At 52.2% G+C, this 25,501-nt stretch overlaps 1 protein-coding gene across 2 annotated transcripts in view; it reads left to right on the forward strand.

The window, feature by feature from the left end:
- LOC114787674 (arf-GAP with GTPase, ANK repeat and PH domain-containing protein 3-like) overlaps positions 1–25,501 on the forward strand; it is an 86,595-nt gene that overhangs the window by 15,298 nt on the left and 45,796 nt on the right. The window contains exons 1-2 of one of the 2 annotated variants that reach the window (XM_028975436.1): positions 17,898–19,711; positions 23,779–23,837. In XM_028975436.1, the coding sequence (XP_028831269.1) occupies positions 18,523–19,711; positions 23,779–23,837 (1,248 nt within the window). In that variant the 5' untranslated portion in view covers positions 17,898–18,522. Of the gene's footprint in view, positions 1–17,897; positions 19,712–23,778; positions 23,838–25,501 lie in introns of those variants that run through there. The other variant, XM_028975437.1, reaches the window with a different exon arrangement.

Raw genomic sequence — 25,501 nt, forward strand, 5'->3', positions numbered from 1 at the left:
CGAGCGTCATTCCGTCCCTTCCAAATCCCCCGTTTCCTCCCGCGCCATCTGGAGGAGCGGGCCGGGAGCTGGACCGGGAGGCGGAAGCGGGACGCGGGCCAGGAGCAGGGGGAGTACCCGCCCGGGATCGTGCCTCCGCCCCGCGTCCCAACTCCGTCCACGGCGAGGTGCGCTACGGCGCGGCTCCGCGCTTGCGCAACACGTCCTCTGCTTCTTTCAGCAGGTTACCATGGTAACCGTATGGCGGGGTGCTAATGCGGAACCAGCGATTTGATTCTGCTCTCTGTGCACGACACCTACCAGGCGCGTAAGACGTGAATACTAGAACCGAACCGGGCTTCCCCCGCTCTGGGCTTCCTGCTGGAACCGATGGCCTGATGTCATTTAATGGTGGGAACATATGGATTTGGGGGTGTAGAAGTGGTGGTTAAAGAAGCGGATTTGGGGGTGTAGAAGTGGTGGCCTAGCAGTTAAGGAAGCGGCCCCGTAATCAGAAGGTTGCCGGTTTGAACCCCGATCCACCGAGGTGCCACTGAGGTCCCCACACGCTGCTCCTCGGGTGCCTGTCATGGCTGCCCACTGCTCACCAAGGGTGATGGTTAAATGCAGAGGACACGTTTCACCGTGTGCACCGTGTGCTGTGCTGCTGTGTAGGGACAATCTCTTCACTTCTTGTCAGATGGAATCCGGGTTCGGTTGCGTCCTCGGGAACGCCCCCCCTGTGTGGCTTCTGCTCCGGCGTGGGAAGATTATGGGAAAATAATAACGACGGGCGGATCCATGGCTGCCCTCTTCAGCCGTTAGCGGCTAATTTAAAAGCGCCGGGGTCGGGTGGCAGGTAATGGGGCGGCATGCCGTTCCCGGGAGAACGTTCCGGAACAGAGCGCTGCCGACTCTCTGCTTAATGAGAACACGGCCGACCTGGCGTATTGTGCGTAATGAGCTCCGTGGCCACCAGGTGATCCCGGGGGACTGGAGTGTGTGTGTGTGTGTGTGTGTGTGTGTGTGAATCTGCTGCTGTGTTGTAACTGAGCTCCTCCGCATGCCGAGGGGTCGGGGTCCCGTCCAGCCCCTCCGACCCCTGGCGCAGCCACCGGCGAATTCCTTCCTCCCTCCGTAATCCACAGCTGCATCCTCGGCCCGGCGCCTCTGCCCACCACACTCTCTTACTATTATCCACCGGTCACGTGGAAACATTTCAACCAATCACAACACACTTACAAGTTGGACGAAACTCCATTTTGAAAATCAGAAATGTTTGATAAAGGATTTTTTTTTTTTAAAACGAGTGATTAACTTTGGAGGTTATTAATTCATATTCTATCACAATTCTGGAAATGCTGCAAACATAGCAGTAAATTGTGCAGCTGGGGATGGTGATTGTTATGTTGCGATGATCATAGGGGTGGTGGTAGTAGCCTAGCGGGTAACACACTCGCCTATGAACCAGAAGACCCAGGTTCAAATCCCACTTACTACCATCGTGTCCCTGAGCAGGACACTTAACCCTGAGTGTCTCCAGGGGGGGACTGTCCCTGTAACTACTGGTTGTAAGTCACTCTGGATAAGGGCGTCTGGTAAATGCTGTAAATATTCAATGCAAGACCACAGAGTCCCGGGTTCGAGCCCCACTTACTACCATCGTGTCCCTGAGCAAGACACTTAACCCTGAGTGTCTCCAGGGGGGGGACTGTCCCTGTAACTACTGGTTGTAAGTCGCTCTGGATTTGAACCCGCTACTCTGCGGCCTGGTCACTAGGCTCCGCCCAGCCGTGTGCCTGCCGGTGACACCGCGACGGCGTTCCCAGCGGCGGCCTGATGGCGAGTTTCGCTCGTTAGATTTCGGTGGCAACAAGCTGCGCATCTAATCCACCTCCAGCGTCGAGGCCTGTAGCGATGCAATCACGCGAATTTAATTAAAACTGAATTGGAATAAGAATAAGAATAATAAAGCGGGTTAAATTCTCGCGACTCCAGCCTCAGATGAACGTGTCTGATCAGCTCGAGAGCTTTAATTGGTGCAGGGCGGGCTGGTTTTACCCCAGACGCTCCTCGGGAGCTGTCAGCCGCGCCGCAGCGCGTCCCCGCGTCCCCGGGAGGAGGACGTGCTGTCGGCGCCGCAACAAAGTTAATAACCTTTTTGTTTCTCCTCTTGTCCCCCATGTTGTTCTGGCCCAATTATGTTCTCCTGACACGGGGCTTGTTCACACTCACGTCCCCCCGTACTGTCCATGTCACCCCGAGAATGTGGTATCGCCTAGAACAGCGTGTACTCATCGTATCTTTCGCTCTGATTCCTCTGCTTGCCTCGCCGCTCGTTCTCTCGGCGCAGCGTGGGCGGTTCTCTCTGGCGGCGGTGTTGCTGAGGGCCGGGGGGGGCGGGGTTCTAGGCTGGAGAACGGGGATCTGGAACCCCAGGAGGAACCGTGCCGCTCATCTGCTCAGTGTCTGTGTGTGTGTGTGTGTGTTTCAGACACACTGTAGTGTGAAGTGTGTTTCTGCAACACCGTCATCAGGAGAAACAGAGTGACTGTCACTGTGTGACACTGCAGCGCAGCACACAGTGACGCGGTGAAACGTGTCCTCTGTATTTAACCATCACCCTTGGTGACAGGCGCCCAGGGAGCAGTGTGTGGGGACGGGACCTTCATCCGGGGGACCTCATTGTATGTGTGTGTGAGTGTGTGGTAGAAGACCTGCAGTGGTGCTGATGTTCTCAGCGTCTCTGTGTTCAGCGGTTGTTATCGCTCGGCTCTCCTCTCCTCTCCTCCTGCCTGCGCTGGTCACCCGGCAGCTCCACAAATCCCCAAATCTCTCCGCCTCCCTCTCGGCTCTCTCCGTTTGTGTGGGCTTGGTGGGATGGGAGACGTGGCGCCTGGATCCGTCTGAGCCGCTCCATGTGCTGAAGATCCGCTGCAGCTTTTCCTCTTGCTTTACTGAGTCCAGCTGCTGATGTAAGTGGCTAATGTGCATCTGTGTGTGTGTGTGTGTGTGTGTGTGTAGTGTGTGTCCTCCAACGCTGACCCCCCCCCCCACAAGAAAAACATAAATAAATAAACAAACAAAATAGATATTTTTTTCACACTTAGACAGACACGAGCACTTTGGGTTGCCAAGGCAACAGGTTGGTCTAGAATGCGTGAGAGTGAAAAGTGTGTGTGTGTACCTCTGCTCACTCTCCAGTCCACCCACTACTCACACACACACACACACACACACACAGTCCAAAGACAAGTACCACCAGCGCGGCACTGCGGCTCCTCCCCCATCTGACCACGTGGGGAGTGACGTTCGCCGCAGGGTGAATTCCGGCCAGCTGGAGGCTCGCTTCTGACCTGCGGTGTTGAGTTCCCAGTGTTGACCGGGACGGTCACTGGTGTCCAGCGGGACGCCCCTCGTGGTCCGGTAAACCGTTATTTCCCATAAAATCTGAGTGTGCATAAAATATATACAACGCGCAGTAAAATTTATTGTTGAAAACGGTGCAGCAACAACATTTGTTTCTTATATCGGCCCAAAACCACGTACAGCACGAGCAGAGAGAAGCGGAGGGACCGGAATTTGTTCGGGGGGTGTGGCCTCTTCTCGTCCCCGCCTCCGGTTCCTGCGGCCCCGAGTGGCGTTACGTAACGGCGCATGAAAGGGGGAGTGGGCAGCCTGGTTAAAGGCGCCCGTGCTGCATTCGCCTGCAGTTTTAATCCACGAGGGGAACCCAAAGCCCAGATGAGCGAGGAGCTTCTCCGGCAGGCGGCTTTTCATCTACCAGGAGGTGGACGTTCTAATTAGTGCTGTCTGGTCGCATTTAGAAGTTCTCTCACTCCTCTTTCTGTCATCAGGGACCCTGAGCTGAAAAGCAGGAACTCGCAATAATTCTCTGTTGGCGGCACGTGGACCTTCTCCATTGACCTTTTCCCTGGTTCCGTGGGGAATTTACACATTCGCGGCGCTGCTTTAGACCCCCACAGCGTCCACAGCGACATAATATCAGCATGTTGGTAGTGGGCGTGGTGCCATTCGGCTCCGCATCCGCCACCTTTACCACGCAGGGCGTCAAGCGGCCCTCGTACCATTTCCCATCAGGTCCACTCAGTCACCATATTAGTGTATATAAGCAGTGAATATATTGTAATTATAGTGAATAGTATATCGTTTATGTACACATGACTATGAATTATATCTTACAGGCTCCTCCCCTTTTAAACATCATCAAATTCATATTTCAGAAACAATTACGCACAAACATAAGGTATCAGCGTGGTGACTGACTGAGGCAGAGGCGCTGCGGCGATGGCCGGGGGTGACGGCTCAGCGTAGCGCCTGGCGGTAAAAATAGAGCTGCTCTTTGGCGGCGTGGGGAGAGCTTATGTCGGGATTTATCCGGATCTCCTGCGTTTATTGTGGCTCGGCTCAGCTAAACTTGGATTAGCCACGAGTTTACCTTCCACCACGAGAAGGATGCGGGACGGTTCGGTCCGGACCCAGATCCCGACAGTCCCCCGTCCTGTCGCCGCGTTGAGCTCCTGCTTTTGCGGCTCCACGCTGGGCCTTTTTATTGCTCTGCTCCGGTCCCCCTCCGATGTGTGAGCTTCACCGGCACGCCTGATAATTGTGGTCTGGACGGGACTGGTTAAGTGGTCCGCTCATCGCACCTGGTCTATATTTAGTGATTCTGGGTTCGAGCAGCTGGGAGTTCTGGGAAATGTCCTTCAAATATTTCTGCATGTTCTACTGCAGGTCGTGTATTGGCAAGGACCTCACGATATGATACCGATCATGTGAAATGTAAAAACAGAGTTAAACTACATTACATTAATAATTCAGCCAAAACTAGATAACAAACTCACCTCCACCTCACCTCACACTTAAAAAACTACGGAATCGAGCAAACTCCCCTCCACCTTGCCTTGCGCTTAAAAAACTACGGAGTCGAACAAACTCCCCTCCACCTCGCCTCGCGCTAAAAAAACTACGGAGTCGAACAAACTCCCCTCCACCTCGCCTCGCGCTAAAAAAAAACTACGGAGTCGAACAAACTCCCCTCCACCTCGCCTCGCGCTTAAAAAACTACGGAGTCGAACAAACTCCCCTCCACCTCGCCTCGCGCTTAAAAAACTACGGAGTCGAACAAACTCCCCTCCACCTCGCCTCGCGCTTAAAAAACTACGGAGTCGAACAAACTCCCCTCCGCCTCGCGCTTAAAAAACTACGGAGTCGAACAAACTCCCCTCCGCCTCGCGCTTAAAAAACTGCGGAGTCGAACAAACTCCCCTCCGCCTCGCGCTTAAAAAACTACGGAGTCGAACAAACTCCCCTCCACCTCGCCTCGCGCTTAAAAAACTACGGAGTCGAACAAACTCCCCTCCACCTCGCCTCGCGCTTAAAAAACTACGGAGTCAAACAAACTCCCCTCCACCTCGCCTCGCGCTTAAAAAACTACGGAGTCGAACAAACTCCCCTCCACCTCGTGCTTAAAAAACTACGGAGTCGAACAAACTCCCCTCCACCTCGCCTCGCGCTTAAAAAACTACGGAGTCAAACAAACTCCCCTCCACCTTGCCTCGCGCTTAAAAAACTACGGAGTCGAACAAACTCCCCTCCACCTCGCCTCGCGCTTAAAAAACTACGGAGTCGAACAAACTCCCCTCCACCTCGCCTCGCGCTTAAAAAACTACGGAGTCGAACAAACTCCCCTCCACCTCGCCTCGCGCTTAAAAAACTACGGAGTCGAACAAACTCCCCTCCACCTCGCCTCGCGCTTAAAAACTACGGAGTCGAACAAACTCCCCTCCACCTCGCCTCGCGCTTAAAAAACTACGGAGTCGAACAAACTCCCCTCCACCCCGCCTCGCGCTTAAAAAACTACGGAGTCGAACAAACTCCCCTCCACCTCGCCTCGCGCTTACAAAACTACGGAGTCGAACAAACTCCCCTCCACCTCGCCTCGCGCTTAAAAAACTACGGAGTCGAACAAACTCCCCTCCACCTCGCCTCGCGCTTAAAAAACTACGGAGTCGAACAAACTCCCCTCCACCTCGCCTCGCGCTTAAAAACTACGGAGTCGAACAAACTCCCCTCCACCTCGCCTCGCGCTCCCACTGATGGACATGAATTTTTTGTGTTTTTTTCCCTCGTTCGGTCTTGAAAAGTGATTGTCATTGTGATACACAGCAGCACAGCACACGGTGCACACAGTGAAAATGTCCTCTGCTTTTAACCATCACCCTGAGTGAGCAGTGGGCAGCCATGACAGGCGCCCGGGGAGCAGTGTGTGGGGACGGTGATTTGCTCAGTGGCACCTTGACTGAATGGGATTCGAACTGGCAACCTTCTGATTACGGGGCCGCTTCCTTAACCACTTTTTCATCATGGTGAAGGGAGAAATTAATACTTGTTTGATCGATCAATTATCATTGCACGGTTTACAGCAGAGGACTTATGGTGTCTGAGGACCTGGAATCGTGGTTTGAGCTCCTTTTGCATATTGGCCATCTTGTGCGTGAGGGTCATGCAGGCCATTTTGTTCTGGGTCAAGCCCTTGTGCGCCACGTGAAATCACCAGTCATCAGGTTTGTGTATATAATCATTGACTATATTAAAGTGTAATGAATAGTTTATCATTTGTATATAAATGTCGTACAAAATAAGAATTATACAATGATCTGCATCTTTTGGCCGGAATTGTTCATGGCAGAGATTGGACAGCGGTCTCTCGTCCCAGGTGGGCTGCCACTGGACTGTGATCGGATGTCTCATCTGGAACTAGCCTAGCCATTCTCCTCTGACCTCTGAACTCTGATCCACTGCATATTCCCTCCTCTTCAGTAGTGCGTGAGAAATTCTCATTCTGTCTTGCTGACGTGTGGTTGGCTGGTTAGGTTTTTGTATAAAGAAGTTGTAAGATGGGAAATTCCAGGTCCATTAATTCCAGGTCCCCCACTTTACCTCCAGGCTGCGTCCTTCCGTTCACAAATGGCCTGAGGTGCCATGGTGGGAAGGTCTTGTGGGGGGCTGGATGACCCCTGTATTCCTGTCTCAGGAGTTCGGTTTGGACGTGGAAGAGACATAAATGGACAGTCTGATTGGTCTGTGGCAGTTTTTCATGGGAGTCAAATGCCGAGTTCTCTTCGTGGCTGCTCCCTCTTCTCATCCTCCTTTATCGGGGTCTCGGGGTCTCCCCCAGCTTCTCGGCCTTTCTCTCTCTACCCCTGTTTTTCAGGGTCAGGCTGCCTCTCTGAAGCCTGCGTTCTCTCTCTTCCTCCATATCTCTCCCTCCTTTTTCTTGTATTTTGGGGTTTTTATAAATTTTTTAATACAATATTTACATGTAATTGTAAGAGTAATCTACCGGTGTTAATACATTGCAAACTATTGCGCCTCTTTATGTCCAGGCAACTTCAGATGAGTGAATAAGGCAGCGTAACAGCAGTTTGTTTCCTATGGAAAATCATTCAGACTTCGCGTCACAGGCAAATAATTAGATAAGAATTTAGTTTATTATTATTAATCTGCCTGTTTTTTGGAGAGTTGATCGGCGCACCCAATCCTGCCTGAACGCGTGGATGGTGTCTCCCAGCGGCCCCTGCAGAGCCGGGCGAGGATGCCAGATATATCTCCAGATATACCCCGCAGCTGCGAGTGGCGCCCGCTCTGCCACGGGGACGAACGCTGCCGCGAGTGGTCACTTCAGAAGCCTGTTAATCGCCTCCGGGCGTCCCGGCGCCGGGCTCCTCCTATCGGCCTTGCAGCATCGCGGCCAGCAGGTCCGGAGGCTCCCCGAATTCGCGACATTCAGAAGAGAAGGAGAGGAGAAGGTCCCACGCCCAGACCTGCAGACCAGTTTATGCCTGCAGCAGCCTGAGTGAGCAGTGGGCGGCCATGACAGGCGCCCGGGGAGCAGTGTGTGGGGACGGTGCTTTGCTCAGTGGCACCTTGGCGGATCGGGAATCGAACCTGCAACCTTCTGATTACAGGACCGTTTCCTTAACCACTAGGCCACCACTATTCCGGGGGCGTGGTCAGCACCACCTTCATCTGCACACTTCAGACCGCTATCCAGGTTTACTGGAATTCTTTCATTACTGTTTTATTTATTTTTTTTATTATTGCAGTCGCTGTTCCTGTTCTGACCGCAGTCGAGGGAATAATGCAGCGTGACAGGACAGAATTCTTTCAGCCAGAAACATCCAGTAGGGATTCTGGTGCCTCCATGCTGCAAATCAGCAGTTGGTTTGGAATTCTGTCTTCCGACTTTTGCCACCTGATTTTTGAAATATGTAATAGTGCGTCAGCTGCACGAATCCACGCATTTACAGCATTTATCAGACGTCCTTATCCAGAGCGACTTACAATCAGTAGTTACAGGGACAGTCCCCCCCCTGGAGACACTCAGGGTTAAGTGTCTTGCTCAGGGACACAATGGTAGTAAGTGGGGTTCGAACCTGGGTCTTCTGGTTCATTGGCGAGTGTGTTAGCCGCTAGGCTACTACCAACCTGACCTCGCATTAAATCCTTAAAGGTCTTAAAAATACTGCAGAGCCAATTAAGCTAATAAAACAAGCAGTGTCAGTGGTCAGTCTGGGCCACGCCCCAATCGGTTCTGCGCCCGTGATTGGCTACTGACACAGTGTATGGAAATGAGCAGGGGCGGTCCTGGCCTGTTTGGTGCCCTGTGCAAAAAAAGTCATTATGATTTAAAAAATAAAATCTTGGAGTCCTGCAGACTGCATGATAAAATATGAACAAGCATATATTCTTCTTAAAATATTTTCTGAATATTTTTAATGCAAACGCTACTGCTGCATACCGAAAATTGTAAAAATTTAAATAGCTGGTACTTCACTGGCCTTATGGGTGTGACAGAAAGTCCACTTTCAGCAGAATTGGCCAGATATTGATTTATCTGGCATATATGTTGTAGCTGCAAAAAGTTTATTATAAAACTTCCTGCCGCAGCGCCTTTGCTGTGGATACGTGTTTCGCTTACATTTACTTATTAAATTATGCACCGTAACATATGCAGCCCATGGTTACATTTATGTGGCAATATGAATTTTGTGCCGCTTCTTGCAGTCGAACGCCGCGCCTTCGTTTAATGAAAGCGGACGTTCCTTCTCCCTCTGGAGCCGCTCATTATCCGTCGCCGTGATCAGCAGCACAGCTATTCTGCCTCATTTATCGTCTGCAGCTCCATTGTGATGCACCTGCTGCACCTCCGGCTTTCCATCCAAAAGCTCCTGCACCTTTTCAGTGTTGCCCCATCGCCACGGTAACCAGGGAGCGTGAATGGGACGTTGGAGTCGCGCGTCAGACGTGGCTGCATGATTTGGGGGACATGTTGGGTCAACTATGAGAGAGAGAGAGAGAGAGAGAACACGAAAGGAAGAAACCTCGGGAAGGAGTGATAACACTGAAAACACGTCTGTTTTCTCTGGCCTTCTGTTAAAAGTCCCGGACACGGTGTCAATTATTAGGTCCAGTTTATCACACAGTTCCCCTGTTAAGCAAAGACGGTGTAAAATTAACCCTAGCTAGGCTGTCCTAGTTACTGTACTGGGCCACTGTAGCACCAATATACCACTATTACCACATAATTCAGCATCAGTCGTACAACGCCACCGTTCTGATTGTTCTCTCCGAGACATTGAATCAAGGCAGACCCCAGTGAAGACACCAGCAGATAAATCCTGGTTCCGGACAACTGCTAAACGAGGACATAAAACGAACCAGAGGGTCACCACCACCGTTACAACTACAGCTTCAGGGACCTTCAAATGGACCAGTAACATCATAATGGACACTTATTTTTCCCTTATTGGACAAACCATCACCAGCCCTGCACTGACACCACCTGCAGGCCCCCTCTACCCTGGAAGGGGGTCCCTCTCTGTATCACTCCTTCCCAACGTTTCTTCCTTTCTTTCTTTCTCTCTCCTAGAGTTTCTTAATGGAGTTTTTCTTGTGTGCAGAAGGGTCAAGTGTGGGGGGGGGGGGTGTCAACTGTAGGGCCTGTAAAAAGCCCATTGAGACGTTCTGTATGTGCTTTTGGGCTAAATATGAAATAAATGTTGTTGTTCATACAGAGCTACGATGCCCGGGCACGAATTACATTTACAGCATTTACCAGACGCCCTTATCCAGAGCGACTTACAACCAGTAGTTACAGGTACAGTCCCCCCCTGGAGACACTCAGGGTTAAGTGTCCTGCTCAGGGACACGATGGTAGTAAGTGGGGTTTGAACCTGGGTCTTCTGGTTCATAGGCGAGTGTGTTACCCGCTAGGCTACTACCAGCCTACCAATGAGACGAAGACAGAAATGGGAAATACACAGGCATTGTGAGACACTGCAGCACAACACACGGTGACACGGTGAAACGTGTCGTCTGTATTTAACAGTCACCCTTGGTGAGCCGTGGGCACCATGACAGGCGCCCGGGGAGCAGCGTGTGTGGGGACGGGACCTTCATCAAGGGGACCTCAGTGGCACCTTGGCGGGGACATGGGTACATAGAACTGGTCTTCTATGTCTTCTGCCAGCATCTGAGAGCTGAGCCGTGATGGGGAGGTGGCCGCGGTGCTGGTGCATCGTGGGCCGGCAGTAACTGGAGCTCGTGTACTGGAGAGCTCGTCCACCCCCGTCCGCTGGCCTGCCTCCCAGCGTCCTCCACAGTCCTGTCCACTCGAGCCGAGTGAGAGCGTCCTGCGAGGCGGACGCTCGGCTGCTGGGCGGGGCGGCGCGCAGCTGCGTGACGTCGGCGCATCGGAGCTCCTGCACGTTTTTGGAGGAGCAGAAGCGTCTGGAAATTTGCTCGCTCCCTCTCAGCCTCCCACAGACGTCCTGGAACCTATCATTTTCCCCGCAGCGGAGGAATTGTGACGCGCGCAAGTCGGCAGAGCAGCTGAATTTTAAAAAGCTTCGCGCCCACGCGCGACACCACTACCGCAAGCGTAATTACCATCAACCCTCCTCCTCCTCCTCCTCTGCCTGTCGGCCTCCTCTCTCGTTCTCGGCTATTCCACTTGCGTTTATTTACCTCCGCTTTCCTGCGTCTGCTTCTCCAGGATTCTCCATGCCGGTGGGAGGGCGGGGCCACGTTCCTTCTGGACTCTGTGACTGTTGCGTATTATTAGACATTTTGGGAGGAAAATTGGCTGTGACCGTGTGTGTGTGTGTGTGTGTGTGTGTGTGTGTGTGTGTATTGAGGGTCTTCTTCTGAAATACCTGGATGTTCAATTGAGCCTTTATCCCACGGCGTTCCCTAGAGTCACAATGCTGACGTACCTAATGTCATGAATATTTGATGCGTAATGTTTTCAAGCCCGATCCAGAACATGAATACTAATTAGTTTTCTCTAATCTGATCATAATAAAACCACAACTGAACGTCTCTGACACGTTTTCCTGAGCGACGTTGTTGAGCAGCAGTTGGTCACGTGATTTTTTTTGGCCGAGTGACGATACGGTGACAGAAAAACGAAATAAACAGGCATCGAATGTCACTTTATAACATGTCCAGGGCCGGTGGTGGCCTAGCGGTTAAGGAAACGTCCCCGTAATCAGAAGGTTGTCGGTTCTAATCCCAACCTGCCAAAGTGCCACTGAGGTCCCATCCTCACACATTGCTCCCACACGGATGGTTAAATACAGAGGACACCTTTCACCGTGTCACCGTGTGCTGCACTGTTGTGTATCACAAGTGACAATCACTTCACTTTAAAAGATTCAACCAGTCAACCTTCAGACCCTAACTTATATGGTTTTAATTTTCATAAATGAGATCATTTAATAATTCAGCAGAAGCGGCGGGCGTAATGACAGGCATCGCCATGGCGATGATGGTGCTGAAGAAGATGCTCCTCGCCCGGAGTGACGTCCCTCCTGCTGCGTTTCCTCGCCTGAGTCACCTGCCGCACGTCCGATTCCCCCAAACAGTCGACTGACGGCAGCGCGGAGCCTGCGGAGCATCTGCTCCGACATGCGGCGATGACATCCCGCTCGTCCCGGCGCCGCTTCGTATTCCACAAGAAGGAAAATCAACATCCGAAACATGAAAGAGCCTCAATCTGCACACAGAGCACAGCAGCTCCGGCACCACGACTTCGCTGGGGACCAAACGGGACGTTTTCAACTTCGCTTTAAATGAATCCAATTGTGCTGATATTTCCCGTTTTAACGTTTTAACTCCTCCAGGACGACCTGAAGCGTCCACGTTCATTAAGATGACAGCGTAGTCACTTCCAAACGCTAGCGGTTGTATGTTTCATAAAGGCCAGAAGCACGTTTAGATGCGGCTGGGATCAGCTCCAGCATTCAAATCACCCTCACAACACCGGGGAGAGTCCATGTGAATGCGGGACTCCGCCTGCTCCACTCCTTCCCATAATGCATCCTGCTGCTTTCAGCATTGGGTCAAAAAGGTCACACTGCAGGCCATAAACTACAGTCTGTGCTGCACCGTACCGTGTGCTCTGGCCAACGTGAATTCAACTGTTCTGAAGTGGTGAAGTGGCCACATTACTGAACACGGCGCATGAACGGGGAAAATGTTGCCTGGCATTTCCACCACTTGGTAGGTTCTGTGGCAGTCAACCCATCACCTGTCTGCGGGTTTAATAATGCAGCTGATGTTGTGTAATGTTACGTAACGCTGGCACAAAGTTGCTGCTTTAGGTTGATGGCTGTAACGGTGCTGCTGCAACGCTGCTGGAACGTTGCTGCTCTGGCTCTTCAGTACCTGTCCTACTGATACTGCCGCGTCGTGAGATGATGTCATGTTACGTAATGCTGCTACAACGCTGCTGTAACGCTGCTGCTCTGGGCTGATGGCTGTAACGGCCCTTCAGTACCTGGCCCGCTGCTCCTGCCACATCATGGGACGATGCTATGTTACGTAACGCTGCTGCTCTGGGCTGATGGCTGTAACGGCCCTTCAGTACCTGGCCCGCTGCCTCTGCCACATCATGGGACGATGCCATGTTACGTAACGCTGCTATAACGCTGCTGCAACATTGCTACTGCGGGCTGATGGCTGTAACGGCCCTTCAGTACCTGGCCCGCTGCCTCTGCCACATCATGGGACGATGCCATGTTACGTAACGCTGCTGCTCTGGGCTGATGGCTGTAACGGCCCTTCAGTACCTGGCTCGCTGCCTCTGCCACATCATGGGACGATGGCATGTTACGTAACGCTGCTATAACGCTTCTACAACATTGCTACTGCGGGCTGATGGCTGTAACGACCCTTCAGTACCTGGCCCGCTGCTTCTGCCACATCATGGGACGATGCCATGTTACGTAACGCTGCTGCTCTGGGCTGATGGCTGTAACGGCCCTTCAGTACCTGGCCCACTGCCTCTGCCACATCATGGGACGATGCCATGTTACGTAACGCTGCTATAACGCTTCTACAACATTGCTACTGCGGGCTGATGGCTGTAACGGCCCTTCAGTACCTGGCCCGCTGCCTCTGCCACATCATGGGACGATGCCATGTTACGTAACGCTGCTATAACGCTGCTGCAACATTGCTACTGCGGGCTGATGGCTGTAACGGCCCTTCAGTACCTGGCCCGCTGCCTCTGCCACATCATGGGACGATGCCATGTTACGTAACGCTGCTGCTCTGGGCTGATGGCTGTAACGGCCCTTCAGTACCTGGCTCGCTGCCTCTGCCACATCATGGGACGATGGCATGTTACGTAACGCTGCTATAACGCTTCTACAACATTGCTACTGCGGGCTGATGGCTGTAACGACCCTTCAGTACCTGGCCCGCTGCTTCTGCCACATCATGGGACGATGCCATGTTACGTAACGCTGCTGCTCTGGGCTGATGGCTGTAACGGCCCTTCAGTACCTGGCCCACTGCCTCTGCCACATCATGGGACGATGCCATGTTACGTAACGCTGCTATAACGCTTCTACAACATTGCTACTGCGGGCTGATGGCTGTAACGGCCCTTCAGTACCTGGCCCGCTGCCTCTGCCACATCATGGGACGATGCCATGTTACGTAACGCTGCTATAACGCTTCTACAACATTGCTACTGCGGGCTGATGGCTGTAACGGCCCTTCAGTACCTGGCCCGCTGCCTCCGTGCTTATGTAAGGCAGTCAGCTGGGCCTGGAGGCATGGAGTAGGTGGCAGGTGGGAGGCTGGTTACTGCCCCCTTGTGGTGCCAGAGAGCACTGCGCTCTGTGTGAGGAGGGGCTTGACCTTTTTCACCATAATGCCAGATGCTTTTCTAGCACTTTGACCAATTCCAGGGATTATGAACTGGGATTCTGTGATCAAGGGAATTGTAATTAATCAATGCCAATAAAGGCTCTGAACCTAATTCCACTGCGTAATGCTGATTCATTTTGTATTATTCAATTGTATTATGCTTATAAGCACTTCAGAAATGTAATAATTACTTAATATTATTAAGAAAAGTGACGTTTAGAACATATGAAATGCAAAGAAAGAAAGTCTATGAATAGCAACCACATTAGATTGGGCTTCATCTCAATCATCTGTTTTCTTTTTAAATGTGTATGATTTACATTTCTGGCCTTTATCAGACGCCCTTATCTAGAGCAACTTACGATCAGCAGTTACAGGGACCGCAGTACAACTACAACGACTGTGAGCTGCTTCTGAAAAGCGACGTGATTTGCTACCACGTCCTGGCTTCGTCATCCTAAAACCTTCTAGAAATCCTGCAGCAGAACACATGGCTGTGGCCTTTTTGGTGGAAAAAAAGGTTCGTATTCTGACTTCTTTTCTTTCAAATGTCTGATGTGTTTCATGGCATCACATATTTGAAAGGTCTGATGCCGAGCTGTCTAAGGCGCTGCGTTCAGGTTGCAGTCTCTCCTGGAGGCGTGGGTTCGAATCCCACTTCTGACATATAATCCTGTTTTCCTTCTCTTTGGGGCTGTGGTGGCCTAGCGGTTAATTAGAAGGTTGCCGGTTCGAATCCGGATCCGCCGAGGTGACGCTGAGGTGCCACTGAGTAAAGCACCGTCCCCACACACTGCTCCCCGGGCGCCTGTCATGGCTGCCCACTGCTCACCAAGGGTGATGGGTTAAATACACAAATTTCACTGTGTGCACCATGTGCTGTGCTGCTGTGCATCACATGTGACAATCACTTCACTTGAATTTTTTTTACTTTTATCACAGCGAGCTTCTCTTGAATCGTTTTTATCTGATGGGCCTTTACAGAGACGTTCTGAGTGTCTTGCACGGCGTTGGGACTGCAGGGTCTCCCCCCAAAACACATGAATTCCCAGCATACTTCTCTTATTGCATTAAGTCCGACGCGGTGTCACCCGCCTCGCCGGCTCCATGAATGTGTTAATGGAGGTAGGAAAAAAAAAACTTCATTATGCGCCCTTAATGAGTTCTGCTATAAAAAAACTTTAATTAGACATGAAGGCTCCCAGAAGGGGGGCCCCGAACAAAAAGTGTTCTCTGGATCTATCTGCGGCGCATGTGGACCGAATGAATCTGTGTCGGCTTCTCGTAATTAAATCCGAGCTGAATCGTTTATTCCCAGGGCCTCCGATGGTCTGATGAAATGACGTTAGCTGGTGGGGCGGCGCGGCTGAAGGCACGATGTGTGTTTATTAAAAAAAGGGAAACATCTCGAGGTGCTCCTCTTCCCCCGACGCGTCTCGCTGTTCTATACCCTACAGTGGGGACCCATTCGTGTTCCATGCGCCCCGTGTGAGAGCCGGAAGGTGGCCGGAGCGGGTTGCAGCATCGCCGTCTAGTAAAACTGGAATTGCGTGCCGCGTAACCTGCTGCGTAACCTCCTCCTCCCAACACGTCACGGCTCCTGGTTTCGCTTCTTCCGCAATTTCCAGATGCCTCTCCGGGTTTTTTGTCCGACTCTGGGGTCCAGAGGTTCCAGAAGTCACCACCTGCCTGGCTGGCCAGCGGGTTTGGAAGGGACAGGAAGTCCACGCCCTTCCTCTGTGGTGGAATGAACGTGGTGACAGAGGGTGGAAGCGCATGACGCCTCTGAAGGTCCAGGATATTTCCAGCGGGCTTCGGAAGGGCCACCATGCTGTGTTTTGGCAGCCGCCGCCGGCGGCACCGGGTGCTCTGTGGGGACGAAGATCACCTCATATCAGACGACGCTGTTTATTCCAACCCCTGTCTTCTGGACACAGGTATGCAGAACCTGATTTGGTGATGGTGTCATCTGCTCAGTGTCTGATCCTGGAGATAATGGACGAAGCTCTGTGAACACCATTGGAAGAAGCGGGAGAAACCGTATTTTTGGGTTTGGCTTTTTTTCTTTGTGAAGTGATTGTCACTTGTGATACACAGCAGCACAGCACACAGTGCACACAGTGAAATTTGTCCTCTGCATTTAAACCATCACCCTTAAACGATCCACCCAGTGGAACCTCAGTGGCACCTTGGTGGATCGGGATTCGAACCGACAACCTTCTGATTGCGGGGCCACTTCCTTAACCACTAGGCCACCACTGTGTACGTCTAACACGTATATAATGAAAATTAGGCTCAACCTCAACTTCAACTTGAGAAGTGTCCCCCGACGGAAACTCTGAGGCGCATGTACATTTTTCCATCACAGTATAGACAGCGTGACATTTTTGACCCTGGTTCTGAAAGTTCCTGAAAGCCTGGTACTTTCTCCGGTCCCCCGTTCTCCCAGAGTCTCCAGCTCAGCTCCGCTTACATTTACATTTATGGCATTTCTCAGACACCCTTATCCAGAGCGACTTACAGTCAGTAGTTAAAGGGACAGTCTCCCTGGAGCAACTTAGGGTAAAGTGTCTTGCTCAGGGACACAATTGTAGTAAGTGGGATTAGAACCTGGGTCTCCTGGTTCAGAGCCACTACCACCCGCTTCATGCTAATGACTGCGAACGTATCATCATGCGGTCAACCGGGATTCAAAGTGTAAGTTCCTTAAATCAAGCTGAATCGTGAGTGCGATACTGCACCCGGCCAAGGGCGCATGATCCTCCTACCCTGGAGGGTGGTGCCGCAGTACTTATTTTAACCAGTAAGTGGCGCTGCCCTTTGCTTGTACCTGTGGTTGTGACGCTCAGCGAAGACCTCAGACTTGAGAAACGCGCGTTGATGTGATGTGCTGCATTGCAGGGTTTGTTACTGAGGAATAGAGAGGAACATTCTTCTGGCTTATTAAACGCCGCAATTACCGCTCTCAGCTCGCATCGCTGCCCGAGGCTTGAGCGTCCATCTGCTGGTGCTCTCTGTTCAGTAGAACGTGGTCAGATACTGCTGTTCAAACCGAAATCAGAAGAAGGCCTTTACCGGGGTTTATTTCCACGGATACGGCACGGTGTCTGACCATAACCGGGTGACACGAGTAGGAATGAACAGCGGTAATTATGTCATTGGCCTGTATGCTTTCTGCTTTTCCGATTAAAACATGTCGCAGAGGTTCAGTATTCGGGCCCATTAGCTCCGTGAGCCACGAAAGGAACACATCCTGCCCACCTGAACGTGATGTAGGTGGGCGAGGAATCCCGGGAAGCGCGCCCTAAAACCTGGTCGGGAGAGGACTGTGCGGTCCGGTCCCCCCCCCCCCCAAAAAAAATGACTCCCTTTCCCCCAGCCTGGGCGGGAACGCTGCCGCCGGCTGAGGAGAGGAGAGGGAGGAGGGAGCGAGGGAAAGTGAGGGGGGAAAAACGGGCCTCTGGGGTACAAAGTGCCCTTTCATTCGGGGTTTTTGTGGTATGTTGTTTTTAGGAGCTCGGCTGAGGCCTTGTAAAAAATTTTTTTATTTTTTTTATTGCGTGGGCAGGAGACGGATCAAAGCGGTCGGGGATCCGTTCCTTGTTTTCCTGCCGTCCCGGGAAGGCAAGGAGGAATCTGCCCGTTTAAACAGGATCACGGAAGGAGAGATTAAGGAACTTATCTGCCCCAGTAGATACAGGACTGAAACAGCGCCGCCGACTGCTGCCTGGGATTAAAATCGATGGGAGTAGAAGCGTTTTCATTCTTCATTTTTCTTCACGCCGTCCCCCTGTGAGCTCAGAGGAGCCTGGGATGGCATGGAGGTCATGCTTAGGCTTGTTTGAAGTCTTCTTCTCCCCCTCCTTTCCCTCACAAGTCAAAGGTGACGGATTATGTTTGGTCTTGGAATGCAGCCTGGAAGTAGGAGACTGTGAGAAGAAGCTATAAACAGCGTTGTGTGTGTGTGTGTGTGTGTGTGTGTGTGTTGTTTTTTATCAGACTACTGGGTTTTTTTTTCACGGATCCAACGCTGTGCTGGTGTTGGGCGGCCGGATCCCAGATGTGCTCCCTGGGGTGCACGGAGTCCCACCCGTCCCGAGTGGAACTGCAGGGGCGGGAGGAGGACGGCGAGGGGTGGAGTTGGGAGAAGTTGGTAGCTGCGAGAGAGAGGAGTCCAGACGAGCAGAGAGCCCGGGGCTGAAGACGAGGGTGGCGGAGGAGGAGCTCGGCAGGTGGCTTTTCCTGAGCCGCCCCGGCGGCCAGGCAGGGAGGAGGCAAGGGAGGAGTGATGAGCCAAGAATGAGGAAAGACCGGTTCCTCCGACTGTTCCCTGACAACTTGGATGCAGCTCCTCCTCAGACTGAATCAGAAAAGGCTGCAGGAGTCACGGCGGAAGAGACTCGCGAGACGGGTTTCGCCTCTCGGTTTTATCACACGTTCCCCAGGCAAGAGAGCTACCATGCTTGCCTCGCGGAGGCTCCAGAGAAGCCCCAGGTGGTGGTTCTGCGAAGACCCATCCAGGATGGGGCTCCCCGGCTCGGCCAAAGGCCCGTGAGTATGATTGGCTCCTCGACGGGGCTTCCCCAGAAGCAGAACGAGCCTCCACTTGACCAGCGGAACCAGCTGCGGAGACCCCGGAGTGTGTGCATGCTGGCCAGCACAAACCCCGGCTCCATCCCACCAGGGCATTCCTGCCTTCCGGCCCTCGGCAGGGCCAATGCCTCCAACGGGCTCCAGCAGGGAAGGGACCGGAGAGCGGAGCTTCGGGCCATCGACGGCCTCAAGCCATCCGGCCAGGAAGGCCACGTTCCTCGCAGGCCCGGTGCCCATCAGAGCGCGGGCAAGCCTCGGCCCGCTAGCATGACCGTCTTGGAGCTGAAGGAGCACCGCGGCTCCCAGGATGAGCTCGCTGGCCGAACGTTCAGCGACGCCGGCAGCCTTCCGCGCAGGGGATTTCGTTGGAGGCTGTTCCGCAAGCTGCCGCAGGAGAAGGAGCCAGCCGCCGCGCCGGTGCCCGACGCCGGCAAACAGGAGGCGCCCAAGCGGACGTTCGGCTCCTTGCGCAGGAGCCTCAGCCTGCGGATGAGGCGGAACCGGAATAAGTCCGAAACCGACCGGGATTCGACGTCGGGGCCAAGGAGCCGCGCGAGGAGCTTTGGGCAGGACGTCTTGCGCCCCGGGCAGCCGTTCTCTTACCTCGCCGGGAAAACGCTGTCGCCTACTTACGAGCAGGATGAGGACATCAAGCCATCATCCAGGGTGAAGGCGATGGAGGTGTCCCTCCATCCCAAAAACTCCCCCAACAAACGCACACAAGACGAGCCCAGTCTTTGGCAGCTGATCACTAGCCGGTTCAGGAGGAAAGACCAGCCGTCCGGCAACAAATGTGAGCCCAGCTCGGAAAGCCGTCCGGCTGGCAAACGTTCCCCCATCAGGAATATGAAACCAGGGCCAGTTACCATAGAGACAGTGGCAGGCAGAGGACAAGGTAAGCTCCGAATGTTCTTCAGCCCTCCGCTGGAAAATTCCAGCTGTTCAGCAACATGCTTCACCTTCAGGGAACGTCGTTCTGCTGCAGGAGGAATGTTGATTAGGACATTTTTAGGAACTCTTTGGAGACCTTGCCGTGCTTTCTGGACCACCACAGGCACCAGACCCCCATACTCAAATTTTATTTGTCACATACACAGTCATACACGGTGTGATATGCAGTGACTGCTATAGACCTCAATATTGCAAATGTTGCAAGTATACAACGAACCAATATGCAAATATTGCAAGCATAACCGAATATTACACTTTTATGTCTTTAACATAAACCGTAAAATATGTGTAACAGGTAGGGTGGACGTGAGAAAAGTAAAAAGAGTAATGAATTCTGGGGGGGGGTTGAAAGTGAAAGTGAAACCTCCATGTTCCTTGCACGAGAGCAACTAGGAACCATCCAGAGGAAATTTCACGGTATTTGTACACCACATTTTTAGGTTGTCTTTTTTTTGCTAGAAGGTTCCGCAGTTCACACTCGGTCTGCAGCGCAGCAACCAAACGGTGACACAGGCCGAAATGTCTCTGTGGAGACCTCTTGGAATGGAACGCGAGCGTTGCGTAACGCGTCTTCTGTGCACGCAGTACTCCGTTGCGCGTTCTTTTTTCTTATCTCCACCGCTCTGCCCGTGTCCTAGACGTATTAAAGAAGCTGGGAGCTGGGACGTGGCGCTGGCCGCTCTCCAGAGCTAACTTCAGCAGGGCTTATTCGGGGCGTAATGATGGTGGGACTGACGGCTTAAGCACCATCTTTAAAGGTTGGCCCTCTTGTCACGCTGACACCGCATTCGCCTTACACGCCTCCGCTGATAACCGGGCGTGGCCTGCCTGCTCTCGCCCGGCAGGAGGCTCCTTTCCGGAGGAACCTAGCACCGCGCTAATTCCAAACTTGTGGACGTTCACATGCCCTGTAAACATCTGCCCACTGTGGACCGATCGTGCACGTCAGGCCCTTTTATTATCGTTATTTATCGCCGTTACCAAGGAAACTGGGCTTTCCTTCACACTGACTTGTGTTTGGTTTCAATCTGGGAATGTAGGAGTGGCCGCCGTTTCTGCCTGTCCCTACATGTTCCTGGGGCAGCTGAACTGCTCCTGAACTTTCCTGGGGAACCGTCCTCTCATTAGGGAGGGAACCCGCCGCTCGGGGGTGGCTCTGCGTTTAAAAAAATCGGGGACGCAGCTTGGCGGTTCTATTCCCGGTGTCCCCCTCATTGTCCCACTGTGCATTCTGGAGGGAAGATCAAGGACACCATTCCAAACCAGTCCAGTCTTGCAGCTCTTTAAAATGCTGGAATAAAAAGGTTCTAAAGTGATAAAGTGAAGTGATTGTCACTTGTGATGCACAGCAGCACAGCACACGGTGCACACAGTGAAATGTGTCCTCTGCATTTAACCCATTTAACATTATCATTTAAAGGGTGATGGGTTAAATGCAGAGGACAAATTTCATTGTGTCCCCCGTGTGCTGTATCACAAGTGACAACCCATCCACCAGAGGGCAGCCATGACAGGCGCCCGGGGGACGGTGCTTTGCTCGGTGGCACCTTGGCGTGTCAGGAATCGAACCGGCAACCTTCTGATTACGGGGCGGCTTCCTTCACCGCCAGGCCACCGCCGGCCCTGAGGCTCTTGCATGCAGTTCCGCGTCCTCGGGGAAACTGAGCGTGCCCCGACACGCTGCGGCTGCACCTTCACTCGCGTTTCACGTTCTGACCCGGGTCACCTGAGAAGAAGCTGCATGCAGCATCAGCCGCCGTCCTCTCCTGGTTAAGAAGGTGGGATTTGGTGAAGATTTTACGTGGAAGCCCGGCTCCTCTGGGGAGGGACGTGCTCGGCCACGTTCCTTCCTCTGCGGTGAGACGCCGGTCCTACGATTAGGGCTCTATTTTGGCTGACGTCAAGGGATGACGTCCTGAATTAGATGCTTTTATTTTATTCGTAACGCAGGTTTTCTTCGTTGTCTGGCGTTTGGACGCTGCTCTCTTCACATTCTGGAGACGCGGCAGTGTCACGGTCGACGTGCTGGCTGGTGTCCCCTCCTCTCTGTCCCTTTTGGCTCCCGATGTTTCTCGGAATCGCTGCCCTAATTCTGCCGCTGAACAACGGTTCTGACAAAAGTGGACGTAGGCAGCGGAAGCCCGGCGTGGCTGGTCTCCACCGCCTGGCACAAAGGCAGCAGTGTCCCCTCGGTCCCCGTCACAGGCCACACGGGACCATTCTTAATCACGCACCACGCCGGGCATCACAGCTACGCTGCACACATTACAAAAACTGCGCACGGCGGTTCCCAGCCCCCCGGTGCTGGTCCTGGCTTCTTCTGAGGACTCCTGAGCTCCTAGAAATACTAATTAGCTCCACATCCGACTCTCTGAGTAGAACCTCTGTAGTAAAATGTTCTCGCAGGTTCCCACGCTGCCTCCACTCTAACCGACTCGTTTCCGCACCACGGCGGCCTGATACGAAACTTTTTTTTTTTGTGAAGTGATACACAGCAGCACAGCACATGGTGCACACGGTGAAATGTGTCCTCTGCTTTTAACCGTCACCCTTGGTGAGCAGTGGGCGGCCATGACAGGCGCCCGGGGAGCAGTGTGTGGGGACGGTGCTTTGCTCAGTGGCACCTCAGTGGCACCTCGGCGGATCGGGATTCGAACCGGCAACCTTCTGATTACGGGGCCACTTCCTTCACCGCTAGGTTCGCATTAATAGCAACCAGTCTGAAGACGTTTTAGTTTTTTCCTCCTCATGGATGGATCTGAACCCTCAGGTGCTCTCCACCGGAGCTGAGTGTTCTGAGCCGGGCGGGCTGCGGATAAAGTGGTGGAGTTGACAGAGAGACGTTTAGATCGCTGGTGAGTCCTCTGAAAATAGTGCATAATTAGAACATGGCACCTTCCATTGTCCCGCCCACTCGCCACTGATGGCGAATCGGTGGCGTGACATCACTCGCCCCCTCATGCATGAAGAGCAGGATCAGTGGACCAGTTTGAAGATTAGAAGTGGACTCGTTCTCTCTCCACCAGGCCCGTCCCCGGGGGGGAGCGGCGAGTCCACGGTCCGTCCCCACGCCTCCTCGCTCCCTCATTAAAGCTGACTCATGTTTAGATGTTAAAAAGTCCCCGACAATTAATATTGGACCTAAAGATGTCCTGGACACCCAGACGGCCCCGTCCCTGTCTTCACCTCGACATGTCAGCAGCCCTCGTCTCTCACTGGTTCTCTCTTCAGAATCATTTACTGGTCAAGGGTGTGAAGTGAAACACTGCAGCGCAGCACACGGTGACACAGTGAAACGTGTCCTCTTTATTTAACCCTTCACCATTAGTGAGCAGTGGGCAGCCATGACAGCCACGCCCCTGGATGTGAGTGAAAACAGGAATTAGATTCCGATCTGTATAAAAATACAATACAGTTTAATATCTAATAATGTCGAATAATACAGATGAAGATGAAGTGCAGTTGCAGTGCTATAGCTGTTTAGCGGTGTGACAGCTCAGCGTTTTTGGAGGGTGAGAAGCTGGTCCTGGTCTGCCGGAGGGCAGCAGGACACTAGAATTCAACCGCCATTCATCAGCATGTTAGTGTCAGTAGTGGGCGTGGCCCAGAGAGGTTAAAGTTCATCTTCTGGACATCACGTACATTTACGTATCAATAAGACGGGCTGGGCGGGTAGCCATGTCCTGTTTCTGTCTGGTTATTTCTGTGAAGAGACACTTGATGATCAGACATTAGCGTCTTTTACTTCAGGGTTGAGATGTTAAATTGTGCTGAGGAACCTCGGCTAGAAACGCTGACCTCACTGCTCTCAGCAGGCATCTGCTTGTCTGCGGTTTTCTGGTAAGGACATTTTCTTCGAAGTGTCTCGAACGGCCACCAGAAGAAGGTTTTTTTTGGGACACCAACGTTTGTCCTGCGATTTTTATGTCCAGTAGGAGACTCGCAGCAGCCGTACACGTCGTTCTTTTGGGATCAGTGTTTAAAACGTCTCTTTTCTCCCTTTTTTTCCAGACTCCTTCGTGAACAGTCAGGAGTGGACGCTGAGTCGGTCGGTCCCGGAGCTGAAAGTGGTGAGTATGCCGTTCCACTCGTTTTTGCCTCCGGTGTTGGTCGCGTCTTGCAGCAGGACACTTAACCCTGAGTGTCTCCAGGGGGGGGACTGTCCCTGTAACTACTGATTGTAAGTCGCTCTGGATAAGGGCGTCTGATAAATGCTGTAAATGTAAATGATATGAAGTGAAATGCTTTATTATTGCAAATATTGCAAGTATATCGATAATACATCGATGGAAGTAATGGGGTAATTAAGGTTTTAATTACACTTTTTCTTCATGACAACTTGAAGGTCAGAAGCGTTTCGGTTGACCTTGTCCTGAAATCAGCAGCATTTACGACCTTATCCAGAGCGACTTACAGTCAGTAGTTTCAGGGACAGTCCCCTCCTGGAGACACTCAGGGTTAAGTGTCACGATGGTAGTAAGTGGGGTTTGAACCTGGGTCTTCTTGTTCACAGGCGAGTGTGTTACCCACTAGGCTACTACCAGCCCACTAACTGCACTAATGGCCACTGCAGAGGTTCTCATAGATGCATGAGAACGTCTGGACATATTGTACCGTATCTGGAGACAGTTAGTCTCTGCAGAGATCTCCACGTACAGCTGCCATGTTAAAAATCAGATATGTGAAATGAGAAGTGGCACGTCCTCTCTGTCAAAACCGAGTGTGTGTGGCACATTTCAGGCACCTAATACTCGAATTTCGAATTTCATTTTATTACTTCCGTCAGCCTGCTGATCTGCCCGGCTCATCCTGTCTTCACCCAAATGGGGAAAACGCAAATTTTGTATCGTAATGTGAACATCTGCGATTGGATTAATGCTGATGTGCGGCTGTCCTGTTGTGTGTGGAAGGCTGCCCATCGCGCTGACAAATCATCCTGCATCCGGTTGTCCATAGCAACAGTGTCCAGTCACTCCGTGCCCTTGTGAAGCTTTGGGGGTCTCCGAGCGAAAAAGAGGGAAAGGGGGTCGTTTTTCCTGTTCGTTACGCTCCTCTGTGATTAAAGGCGAGCACCAGCGTGCCACCCGCCAGCGTACCACCCACCAACGCGCTGCGGGGTGTGGGCGGAGACTGCTAGGAAGGCCTGGCCTTTTTCTTCCCAGATGCACTGGCTCATCCACCTGAGCCTCTGGGAAGCACGTGGCCAGACTCCCATCCCTGGAGCCACGCCCACATGGTGTCATACCGTCCTGAGACGTTCTGTCACGCGGTGGGGTGACGTGCCATGCCTGTGGGCACCTACAACCCCCGCTCGGCCACGTCTGGTCTCCTCCATGTTAAACAGTATTTAATCGCCACTCCAGAAAAATGGATGTGGAGAAAAAGCAGAATTCAGCAGGTTTTGTTGATTTATGAATAACAATAGTAGTTATAATTATAACATTACAACTGTAATTATTCATTATTCCAGAAAACAAGTCACCATAGATACCATATTCAAATTGATGATTGATTTTTACATTATCATTCTTTTATTTTATCCCTTAAATTGTATTTACTCACTGTTTAATTTACTGTATGATTGTTTCATTTATTGCTATTCGAGTCATTTTAATGTAAAAGTAATTTGTATTTTTTTTAAATTGTCCTTTATATGCGTTGTTGAGTGCTTTGCTCCATAAATATAAATCCGGTGTGAGGGATTGTCAGAACGTCGCCACTTGTTGTCAAGAAG

The sequence above is a fragment of the Denticeps clupeoides genome, chromosome 4, assembly GCF_900700375.1.
Source record: "Denticeps clupeoides chromosome 4, fDenClu1.1, whole genome shotgun sequence".
Classification (NCBI taxonomy): domain Eukaryota; kingdom Metazoa; phylum Chordata; class Actinopteri; order Clupeiformes; family Denticipitidae; genus Denticeps; species Denticeps clupeoides.